This window comes from Arachis ipaensis, chromosome B10 (assembly GCF_059453495.1).
Source record: "Arachis ipaensis isolate K30076 ecotype BB chromosome B10, ASM5945349v1, whole genome shotgun sequence".
In the NCBI taxonomy this organism is placed as follows: domain Eukaryota; kingdom Viridiplantae; phylum Streptophyta; class Magnoliopsida; order Fabales; family Fabaceae; genus Arachis; species Arachis ipaensis.
In genome coordinates this window covers 135,100,518-135,112,885 of record NC_142435.1, presented here as the reverse complement: position 1 = coordinate 135,112,885, position 12,368 = coordinate 135,100,518, and the positions used below count along the sequence as shown (strand labels likewise).

The following is a 12,368-nucleotide window of genomic DNA, read 5'->3' as shown; positions in this document are numbered from 1 at the left end:
TCAATACTGAATTCTAGTTTGGACTTATGGGCCTTTTACTTTTTTGTTTTTTCTTTTGTTTTTTTAAAGATATTAGATGAGCTTTTTATTGATTGGGATAATTCAAAACTTTGTGGTCCAAAGCAAAAGATGCTTGTTGTTGAGTGTTGACCGAAACATTAAAACAGCAATATTGTTGATAATAAATGAATTGCACCTTTCTTTTTTAAATTAATTTTTATTTAAATAGTTGCATGCAGATGGAAATCAGAAGCATTGAATGGTTGGTGGGTGATGTATTCCTACATGCTGCATGATATTATGTCAACACTATGAAGCACATGCAATCTTATTCATGACTTGCACTTGCCAAAAATAAATGGTGGTTGGGTTACAACTTACAACATACGTGTTCAATTATTATCACTAACCATTAAAAAAAAAAAAACATTAATAAGTACTCACATGAAGAGGGATAATAGAAAAATAAAGTAAAATAAAATTCTGGGACATGGAATGGCAAAAGTAGCTCATTTAATTTTGTTGCCCTATAATCACAATGCCATTATAACTTGGCTCATGACAACCCTTAGGCCTCTGCTTTACATCTTGAAAGCATTAATAAACAAGTTTCTTGAAACTACAAAAAGTGCACAAAAATGCATGGAAACTAATATAACAACTCAATCACCTAAAAATTACAGCAAAGAATTTAGTTTCAATGGAACAGTAATCAGCATGATGCTAACAACAATAATCAGGGCTTCAGGACCCAGATAATAGATCGAGACCCAAAGCGCAGAAATTTTGAGTGAACCAAAGAAGATATGCAGCAGCAGGCAGCAGGCAGCAGGCAGCAGCAGCACAATGCAAAGGAGGTGCACGGTGGCTTGATGTGCACAAAGAATAGCGATGGGTCATTTGGCAACATGGCGAGTGGTTTCTCGCAAAGGCAGACAACATTCACCATGACACCAGCCGGTGCAGGGATTCTTTAAGGGGAACAGTGCAGCCGGCGGCTTTGGAATTTTCAGCTGTGGTTTGTGTGGTGACCAGCATTAAGGAAGCATTGCCGCAGTGGCTGTGGAAGGAAGTGGCACTGGATCAGTCAATTGTAGTGGATCTCGGGTAGTGGGAGGTGGTGGCGCCTTGGTCAACTGTGGATCATCGGTGGCGCTAGCAACAAGTGTTGTGGGCTCTTGTGGAGGATCACCGGCAGCAGGAAGCAAATGGACAGTATTTTCGCCTGTTACGGTGGAGCTCTGCAATTGTCCCCTAGACATAGCTGCAGCAACCAGATTTAGAGCAAATTCTAAACAGGAACGACAACAACAACGGTATTTGCTAAACAGTCCCTGCCATTCTAGCTATAGAGTTTCAATTGGAGCATCATAAATTATCGACATCATTGATACTAGCGACACATTTCACTCGAATTAAGCTAGTAATGTATGACCAAGAGGAATAATGGCAAGGCATGGTTTTGATGAAAAGTAATTTCCTTTCACTATGAATGTTCAAAAAATTCATTACCAATAACACCAGAATCCAATCCCCACTGGGAAAGATCAGCTACATGGATCAACTGACGTTATTGTATTGTGCCTTATCATGGAAAGTTGTAAACTCAATAACTGAATAAAGCGATTTTCAAAACATTCATCCACTGAGTAAAACTCGTTAACAAGAGTTGAAATATGACGAAGAAAAACTATATTCCTAACCTTACAAGGAGTACAAATAACTAATCTTATTTCGGACATCTTTCTAAAGCAACACCCAACAGCATTTCAACCATCGAAGTGACTTAATATTAAAGTAAACCATGCATGCCAAATGAATCAATATGACAAGAATAATCTCAGCCACATTTACCCCGCATCTGAGCAGCAATTTTGTTGCGTTTAACTGCTTCAATAACTTTGCGATAGAAATTCCAAGACCGGTGTGTTTCGGTTATGGCCTCTTGGCCAAATGGATGTGATGCCACATACTCTTGAACATTCTCAGCCCCAGCCAGCCCTTCAAGGTACATATGAAGATCACTTCCCAGCCCTGTGATGTATCATTAATTTGAAAGAAGACTCAATATATTTATCAATGGAGAAGCATAAGAAGAGAAAATATAAAAGGATGTGAAAAGGAGAGGGAAATGGGCAGAAGCATGTCTCACCTAATGATGTGTCATCAACATCATCAAAATGGTAAGGATTGGGAAATATTGCTGTGTTCCTCTGAAAATAATTTGCATAAGAAAATTAACAGAACACCAACAAAAAAGAAAGCTTATTGAAATAAACGAAAACCAAAGAACAAAACTTACAGGATTCAGTAATGCTTTGTAAGGGGAGTCATCCAACAATAATGTGTTTGACTCATTAAACTCTCCCTTCTTCCATGGAAGACTGGCATCCACTTTTTCCCATAACTTTCGAAGTTCCTTGAACACAATTGGCTTGCCTTTGTCCTCAAGGGTACAAGATCCTGTTTTCGTACAGTGGGACTGATCCTATATGATAAAACAATATAGAAAGATTGAATGCCATCTAAAGAAATTTCAAATAGGACTGAAGTTCCATTATGGCCAAGAGTGAAATACTTATATTGTTACAAAATAATACTACTGCAGATTCTCTGACAAGCTGGCTCTATGGGATAGGATTAGAACCACCAATTTGGTGTAAAGTTCATGGCCTTTAAAATCTTTTTGCTTTGTTTTTGTATAGGGGACTCTTATCCTCCAATGTTGTATTATCATTTTCCTCATCCACCCCCCCCCCCCCCAAAAAAAAAAAAAAAACCAGAAACCCAAAAATAACCCTAGAAATATAATAATAATTCAGTGATAAAAACTAAGAAAAGAAAAGAAACTATTAGTTCTGTGGAATATCCTCCACAAGGGAAGACATGCAAGTTAGCGAAGTATACTGCAGAGATGTGAGATATTAACCAACAATGCAAGGAATGACTAATGCTAGTAAACGTAAAAGCTAAAAATGTTCATCCGGTACGATTTGATAGAAGATGCATTACAACTATGTTAAGAAATTATTCATAATTGACTTGTTTGTTAAATCAAAAGCACCTAAAAATTGTACTTTTGGAGAATAGATTACCCATCGAAAGAGCAGTTTGGATGCTGATTCCCCAAAAATTTTGTTGACTGCTGTACCAAGCTTTTTCCTGCCAATAATTTCATACAATTATCAAGACAGCATAAAGAATTTATGAAGCCCACTTTTTCTAATGCTGAAATGCAACCAACCCGTTCATAACGAACCCCTATTTCAAACGAATAAACATATGCAACAAGATAAGAACAGTCATGGAATGGCAAAATACTTCTTTCTAGATGACCAAACACCCACATGAAACCTGTCAAGACAAAACTGTATAAACTCATCACAGAAGGGCCTCTTGAAAACTGCAGAGAGCAAAGCCCACATGTCAGTCAAATTCATATGACACAATACACATAAATTAACATAAATAAAGAATCATGATTTTTGATCTTTGCACCTTTTATCGACCCTTTTCTTCCCCCATAAATTTTAAAATCCGGACTTTTACTTCCTTGAGGAACCTTTTTGGCAAAGTCAGCTAGAAGTCCATTCATATCAAGGATAAGAAGCTTATTCTTTGAGTTGTAGGACCGGCTTATGTCTTGAACAACATGCTCCCCATTGGTGTTTTCCGCTTCCTTTATTGGTATATGCTGATCCCCCTTGTCATTGTCTTGCTGACAAATATTTGTCTCTGCACAAGATTTTCCTCTTATAGAATCAGTGGACCCAAATTGAATTGGATGTTCTGAAGGCATATGCAAGGCAGGTGTACAAAATTTTGATGAAAAGGTATCTTTTGGCACATCATTAGTGTTAACAATGCTTTCAAGAGCATTATATTTTGTCTTCTGCCGTTTCCTTCTTTTGTTTCTCTTCTTAGAACTACATTCTACAATATCTTGGGAGCCTAAAGGATTAGGTAAAGCTGGGGATATGTTTAACGAATCCTCTGCGGTATCATCAATCTTCTGAGAATTCTTATCCAGTGAAGCACGAGGGCCTTTATCTTCAACAGCTTTTTCTTGTTTCTTCTTCTTTCTCTTCCTTTTCCGCTTCGATGATGAACTTACATCCTCTCTAGTAGCATCAATATTAGAAAATTCATTATCCATATCAGTATTTGGAGTAGATTTACCAAGTGAAACATCAGGACCTTGATCTTTATGCTCAACAGCTTCAACCGGTTTCTTCTCCTTTCTTTCCCTTTTCGGCTTCGGTGATGAATTTATCTTCTCAGAAGGGGCATCAGTCTGTGGCGAACAATTATCCAGCGAAACATTAGGACCTTTGTTTTTAGGATCAACATTTTTACATAGCAATGAATCTACCTCCTTTACAGTAGTATCTTTCTTCACAGAAGAAATATCCACTGAAAACTGATAACCTTTATGCTCAGCAGCTTCACCTTGTTTCTTCTCTTTCTTTCTCCACCTTTTCCGATCCCGTGATGGATTGATTTCTTTTGCAGTAGTATCATTCTTCACAGAAGAATGTTCAGCAGCTTCACCTTGTTCCTTTTCCTTTCCTTCCAGACTCTGCTTGGATGGTAATTTTAATTCCTCCATAGTAGCACTAGTCTTTAGAGGAGAATCAACCATCGAACAAGGACGACAACTTTATGTTAAACGGTTTTATCTAGTCTCTTCTTTCTCTCACAACTCAGCTTCTCTGATAAATTTATCCCCTTTGAACTTATCAGTACCTCCCAAACTGGCTATTGCAGGAACCTCATATACAAATCCATGACTGCATCCACAAATCAAATTAATCAATAATCTTTCTCCAGAAATCACGAGATACCACCTAAAGCAGTAAAGAATTCGATGCACCTTTCTCCGGAAATATATATGTTCAGGGTTGTTTACATTTCACAAATCACAAACGGTACATTCAAATGCTCATTGTTCATATTCATTGGAAACAAAACTTTGCAACAGTTCTCCTAGTAATTTTTCTAGCACATTAAGCCAACCAAATTGTGTCCAAAGTAGTGCATTACATACATAAAAAATACTTCAAATTTGAATTGAGTTTGTGACATTCTATCTCCACAACACAATGTATCCAATGAAACATATCTTAGTTCATTTCAGCATTTCACCATTCTTAAAAAAATAGAGGTTTGTAATGTCGAATGCAATTGAAGCAGCAGGAAGGAATGAAAGTAAAGTACCTGAATTGACGAACGACAACTCTGATTCCGATTCAACAGGATTCTCTGTGAGAGAGAGAGAGAGAGAGAGAAAAAAATCAGAGAAGTTTCCCTTGCGGGTTTAGGGTTACCAGTTAGGCAGTTACCACATACCAGTTGCCGCCGTATTATTATTAAAAAAAAAAAACAAAAATACTATTTATAGACTAAAATCAAATAATAAAATGAGCTACTAATATATACATATGTATTTTAATTTATTTTTAATATATATTTATATTTTAATATATATTTTATATTTGTGGTTGATTTTAATGGTTAATTTTAGTGTACACGTGACTTACTAAAAAATTGTGATAAGATCTCTGAGGTTTGTTTAATTTTTGTTAACTGTATCTAAATTTTAATATTTAAAAAAAAATTGACTAAAGACTAAAGAAAATATTAGTTACCTAGACTTTTTCAATAATAAATTATCAAATAAATTTTTAAAATTTTTTTGATAAATTTCTGAATTTTTAAATAAATAAATATATTATGTACATTCTAAAAAATTATACAAACAAATTTAAAAATCTTAAAAAACTATAACGCTTAATACAATTTATCTTTTTTTTTAGCATTTCATATAATAAATTATAATTTATATAAGTCTTGAAAAAGTATAAAACCAATCCTAATGCACTTTGAAAAAAAATTAAAGAATGCTCCATTTTTTAAATTCTAAAATCTAAATTATAAATTTTAAATTCTTTTTTTTTATGTATAATGGGCCCAAAGCCCAGGACAAATAAGGATCACAGCTAACGCTTCTGGAGAATTTCATTCTACTCCTATCAGCAAGCACATGATGTGCGACCATGACAGGGGGAAGCTTGAAGCAATGAACTCTAGCTTCTTGTTCTTGCCCTACCTTAGCAAGAGCATCTGTGCATAAATTTGTCTCCCGGTAGATATGACGGACAACGGCGCTCTCTAAGCCAACTAGGAGCTCTTTAATAGCTCGAATCAGAGTGGATTGAGAGTGCTTCTCCACTGATGTCTTTTAAATTAGCTCCACAGCATATCTAGAGTCAGACTCAACCACAAGGTTGGAGATTCTCATCTCCGTTGCTAGTTTAATGCCGACATAAAAGCCTCAGATTTCTGCCGTAGTGATGGTACACTTTCCAATCTTCATGCTGAAACCTACTACCACCGGCCCTCGCAGTTTCGGATAATGCGTCACACGCCCCTCTACTTCCAGGTTGGAGCACCGAGCCGTCCATGTTCAGTTTAAGCGATCCTGTTCCGGCGGTTCCCATCCGATTGATTCCTTTCTGGTAAGTCTTAAGGTTTTGGTACTGACCTCTGTTAGATTTAGAGCAAAGTGATAATGATCTGCAAGGTTAACTGCAATGCGACTAAATTGGGTGTTTGGTAAACTTTCTTCACTGAAAATAAGCTCGTTTCTGCTTTTCCAGGCTAAGTTACAGGTGGTGGTGAAAGTTATGGGCCAAGGTGTCCCATTAACAGAAGAAGAGGCTACCAAAATATTTTTTCTCAACCAGTCATGGAAGGATTGAGAAAAAAAGGTGTCCTGGTAATCTCTGGGAATGATACTGGTCCACACTTTGTGAATAAAAGGGCAATCCTGCAAAACGTGGAGTATCGTCTCTTCAACATCATAGCATCTGGGGCAGGTACTATCTTAAGTTAATCCTCTGCTTTTTCTTTTGCTATTTGTTAAAAGAGCTTCATGAGTTAAAAGTCAACTGAAAGACTTCAATCTCTAGGGAATCTTTAATTTCCAAATTTGCTTATATATGTTACTGTTCTCACTATTATCCTTGAAAAAGGCATCATAGGCTGTTCTGATAGAAAAATTTTCATCTGCTGCTGGAGCCCAACTCACACAATCCTCCCCTGTAGAGGCATTAGAGGCTTTTAGGGTGCGAAGATGACTAATTAGCTCATCAGGCAGAACATGAGATATTTTTTTCCAGTCCCAATTCCCATGCTCATTCGCATAATCTTTGACCTTTTCTGCCATTCTGTTCTCGTCAAGGTTCATAATAGCAGCTTCTCGTAGTTTAGGGATTCCTGGAACCCAATGATTCTCCCAAAAAGAAATATCATTTCCATCTCCTATTCTCCAAACGAGCTGATTACAAAACTTATCCCAAATAGAAGTGATACTTTGCCATGCATTCGAACTGCTAGTTTTTTTGTGAACTTTTGGAACCTTGCCATTCCCACATCCGTACTTAGCCTTCATGACTTTAACCCACAAGGCGTCCTTATTATGAATGAGACCCCAAGCCAGCTTCATAAGGAATAACTGGTTAGTCTCGTGAGCTTTTCGAATACCCAATCCACCCTCTTTTTTGGTCCTACAAATTTTGTCCCAATTTAGAAGGTGGACCTTCTTCTCCTCTTCATTACTCCCCCAAAGAAAATTTCTACAAATCTTATCAATCTTATTACAAACTACCTTTGGAAGCTTCATAGTTTGCATACAATAGCTAGGGATAGTGGATAGAACAAATTGGACGAGCGTAGTTCTCCCTGCGAGAGATAAAGTCCTCTTGTTCCAAGAAGACAGCTTGGATTTGATGTTGTGGTTCACGTTCTTTGAAAAGAAGACACACGACTTGCTAAGGTTGATCTTTTGCCCTGAACTATGGCAAAATATTTGAAGGGTCTCCTTAATAACTCGAACCTGTTCCAAGCTCGCCTTTGCAAACAGCACCAAATCATCTGCAAAGCATAGGTGAGAAATATTAGGTCCATTTTTGGAAAGGGTTATAGGTTCCCACTTTCTATTCCCTACTACTTTGTTAATTATATGTGATAGTCTTTCAATACATAAAACAAAGAGGTAGGGGGAAAGAGGGTCTCCCTGTCTAACGCCTCTGGTAGGAGAGAACGTTTCAGATGGTGAACCATTTCATAGGAGATTCATAGTTGGGGATGAAATGCAATAAGCAACGACGTTGATAATGTTCTCTGGAATTCCCGCATCTTTTAAAGTATCCACCACAAAGTTCCAGTTTAATCTATCATAAGCCTTTTCTAAGTCAATTTTTATCGTCATTAAGCCTTTGCCTTGGTTCCTGCTCCTCATAGTATGGACCACTTCCTGTACCACAAGAATATTATCCGCACTAACCCTGCCAGGCACAAAGCTAGATTGAGTGTTAGCAATAAGAGTAGGCATAAAATTCTTAAGTCTAGAAGCCACAATTTTAGTTATCACTTTATAACACACGTTACAGAGACTAATGGGTCTGAAGTGGCTAAAATTTTCCGGAGCTGAATTTTTGGATATGATAGTAATCAGCGTTTGATTGACTTTCCTGATGTTTCTCGGGTCTTGGAAGATGTCCTTGACCCAGCTGGTTAATGATTCCGCTACTATCTCCCAGGAGTGTTGGAAAAATTTTGCTGGGATTCCATCGTTGCCCGGTGCCTTCCAACTTCCCATGTTAAAGATAGCATTTTTAACTTCCTCTCTAGAGGCTTCCTTCGCAAGCTCAGCATAGTCTTCTTCATGAAGCTTAGGGAACTGATTTTTAATAGGGTAGGGCTTATGAATCCAGTCTGAAAAAGTAGAGAGCCTTAAAGAAATTCACTCCCCATTTCTTCAAATCAGCAACATCATCAATCCAGTTACCTTCCTCATCTTTAAGTGCAGTAAATTTATTTCTTCTCCTTCTTCCATTAGCCTTCTGATGAAAGTATCTTGTGTTTTTATCACCAAAGTTAATTTTGTTACACCTAGACATTTGTTGCCAATAGCTTTCCTCTTGGATGGAAATGGTCTCATACTCCTTGTTGAGATCATTTTGAAGCTTTTCTAAGAAAAGATTAGGAAGAAAAGATAACTTGTTATTGATTCCCTCCAATCTGGTCAGAATTCGTTGCTTTTTTTCTAAAGATGTGTCCAAAGACATCCTTATTCCATAACCTTGCTTGGGCTGTGAAATTCCTGACATTTTGAACAAGCCCTTGAGTTTTATTCCAACTTCCTTTCACCAAGTTATTATAGTCTTCATGCAGAATCCAAGGCGCAAGGAACGGAAATGATTTATCCCTCCCATCATCATTAGCTATCTGAAAGTCAAGAAGGATAGGTAAATGGTCAGATTTTAATTTAGGGAGATGCTTCACACCAACATCAAGAAAACGATTAGAGAAGAAAATATTGCTGAGAAAATGGTCAAGCCTTCTCTTAATATTTCTTCTTTGTCAGGTGAAAGGGGGCCCTGAGAAGCCTAAATCTTTTAACCCGCAAACATTTAAACAGTTTTGAAACTTATAAGTATCAAGAGAAAGATTGGAGGATCCCCCTGTGTCATTTATCGTAAGAGTAGAGTTGAAATCCCCTCCTATACACCATAGGCCTGTTATGCTATTAGCAATGTCCTCCAACTTATCCCATAGTGCATTGCGATTTCCTACTTGAGGGCTCCCATAAACAGCTGTGAAGAACCAAGGAGGTTCTCTATTCCATTGAACCTCCAAGTGGATAAGCTGTCTATCTATAGTAATGGGTTTGATGTTCCAAAAATCTTTCTTCCATAAACACCAGATACCGCCCAAGAAGCCTTTAGCTTCGTTGACACACCAGCTATCGAACCCGAATTTTTTAATAATCAGCTCTGCTTTCTTCCCTGAAATATGGGTCTCAAGTAATATGCAAAAGGTTGCCTTATACTTAGTATATAAATCAGTTAGCATAGAGTGGAACCCCTTTGCAGAGGCTCCTCTGCAATTCCAAATTAAAGTATTCATCATAAAAAAAATCTAGAAAGCATAAAAATAAGACGAGGGAAGAGACTCCCTGGACAGAGAAGAGAAGAATTAAATCTCCATATGTCGAATATCCTCGGCATCAGATTGCTCTTTGACTCTAGAGTTGTCATCATGCATACGACTATCTGTCACTTCAATGTTCTCTACCCTGGTATCCTGTTCACTCTCAGGTGGTTTGTCTTTGATAATACCTATTTGACCTTCTACCCTTCCTCCCCCATAGCGGTGGCTATAAAGTTTTCCGTGTGATGGTCAATATTGCCAAACAGAGGAATAACGTTGCCCTCTTTACGGCTGTTGTAAATATTCTTCCCTAACCTACTGAATTGTTTCCAGTATTCACTATGGCTTCCTTCTTTACTTCTGTTATTTGTTGCATCTATTGGAGTGTTCTCTTGCTTCTCTGTATTAGCTTGATTTTTTGCTTCAGAAGTGAACTTGTTTGTGCTGAATTGTTGTTTGTGTTTAGAGCTTCCTGCTTGATTCTGGTTATTCCTTCTACTATTATCAGAGTTCTTGCCTTTGTAGGTTTTACTTGTTGTATAATTCTTTGTAGCAGCATTATAGTTCCTCTGTTAGTTTTTCACGCTGTCATAATATTGCACTCTTTTTACGTTAGCATCATTTTTCTTTTCCTTATTAGAATGAATATTTTCTTCCAAATGCACTCCATTTTTCTCTTCTAGCTCTTGCTCCTTTAATGCATCAAATCTGCCTGCATAATCATTTCTTTCTTTTTTTCATACGCCTTACCAGAATTTTGTCTATTCTTTCTTTGGGATTTTTTAACCACCATCTATGGTCCAAAGGGACTTTCCTTATTTTTCAAACCTTCAGTATTCAAATTTTGATTGATTTGTGGGATTTGGTTCTGCTGAATATTCTCAACGGCTTGATTTTTCATATTTGCTCTCTGATTTTTTGCTATCATATTTTCTTTCTCATTTTTTTATTGCTGACTCTGCTTCCCTTGTCTCAGGTTTTCGGCGTTGTCACCCCCTCCGTGGTGTCTCCGGCTAGAGTCTTCACCATGTTTTTCTGCAACTTATTTTGTCTCTTTAGCCAATTCAACACACCCGTCAATTTTGTGCCCATATCTTCCACAAGAAAAATAAATTTGGTGGAGTCCCTCGTATTCCAATTTGAAATCCTTACCAAGGGTAGTGAATGATGGAACAAGCTTTCTTCTAAGATCTATTTTCACACATATACGTGCAAATTTTTCTCTGGAATGGATTGAGGTGAGCTCGTCGACACGAAGCATGACTCCCAAGGACATCCCTACTTTCCAAAGGAAGTGCTTATTGTAGAGCTCTGCCCGGAGATTCGGAATTCTCACCCAGGTGGCCAATTTCTGCACCTCTATTTCTTGTGGGATGAACAATGGTCTCCATCTTTGTACTAACAGATAATGGTCAGCAATCATCCATGGTCCTTCGAAAAGGGCATATCCATAATCCTCCTGACAAGATAATCGAACCAGGAAGAACCCTTCTTCGAGATCCATCACTCGGATAGCCTCCTTTTTACCCCATCTTCTGTTTATCCATCTTTCCATATATTGGAGGTTAATCCTCTTGCCTAGAGGCTTCACAATTAGCGTCTATTTTCATGGCCTGCACCACTCATCATACTCTTCCAGGGTCACTTCGATTGATGGTTTTGGGTTGAAGGGAGCCTGAGACTCTGTACCTAGATCCCCAATTTCTTGATCAGAGAGATAGTCCTCCGCCACCATCTCAACAATATCTTCCAGGTTTAACTTATCTAGTCTATATCCTAATAGAAGATCTCTGTAAGAAACTTTTGCAGGTTGGGTCATAGCAGTTTTAGGTACCATCTCCACATCCAGATTGACCTGCTGTCCATCTATGATCACGTTGGACTGTTCTCCTTAGTTAGGTTCTTCTTCCATCACGACATCCCCTTATCTTGTTGAAATTATCTTGACTTTCTTCGTGCTTCGGGCAACTAAATCCTCCTCCTCCAATGATCGTTTCTCGGTTTTCAATGAGAGAGTTTCAGTCATTTCATAAACCTATGTAATTGCTTTAACTATAAATTTTAAATTCTAAACCTAAGTCATTGATATAAAATATAATAAATACAGAATTAAAATTTGTTTAATTAATAAGGAGAATAATATTTTTTATTTAATAAAAAGTATTTAAAGATGAATCAAATTATAATACTGAATAAAATTATTTTTTTAGTCTTCTATCTCATTTATAAATCTATCATGATAATTATTTAGAACTTATTTAATATTTTTATGAACTTACTTAATAATTTTTGATAAATTTATAAATTCTTCACAAAATTCTTAAATACCTAATTGCCTTTTTATTCTAATTTTAATTTCGGAACACCTCTTT

The 12,368-nt window shown here is 37.1% G+C and overlaps 1 protein-coding gene across 3 annotated transcripts; it reads right to left on the bottom strand.

Annotated features, from left to right (window-relative positions):
* Nucleotides 1–496: 496 nt before the first annotated feature.
* On the bottom strand, nt 497–5,365 carry LOC107623105 (uncharacterized). Of its 3 annotated transcripts, none has more exons than XM_021114873.2 (9): nt 5,218–5,358; nt 4,373–4,790; nt 3,499–4,294; nt 3,322–3,403; nt 3,096–3,162; nt 2,303–2,488; nt 2,153–2,213; nt 1,855–2,034; nt 497–1,264 (listed from the first exon to the last, which is right to left on the bottom strand). In XM_021114873.2, the coding sequence occupies exons 2-9, from the start codon at nt 4,640–4,642 to the stop codon at nt 1,038–1,040; spliced, it is 1,869 nt and encodes a 622-aa protein (XP_020970532.1). In that variant the 5' UTR covers nt 4,643–4,790; nt 5,218–5,358; the 3' UTR covers nt 497–1,037. The 3 variants fall into 3 exon arrangements, with proteins under 3 accessions (XP_020970532.1, XP_088339698.1, XP_016180741.1); XM_088483572.1 differs by having other exon boundaries at nt 4,400–4,790; XM_016325255.3 differs by having other exon boundaries at nt 3,499–4,790; nt 5,218–5,365.
* Between the last annotated feature and the right edge of the window lie 7,003 nt (nt 5,366–12,368).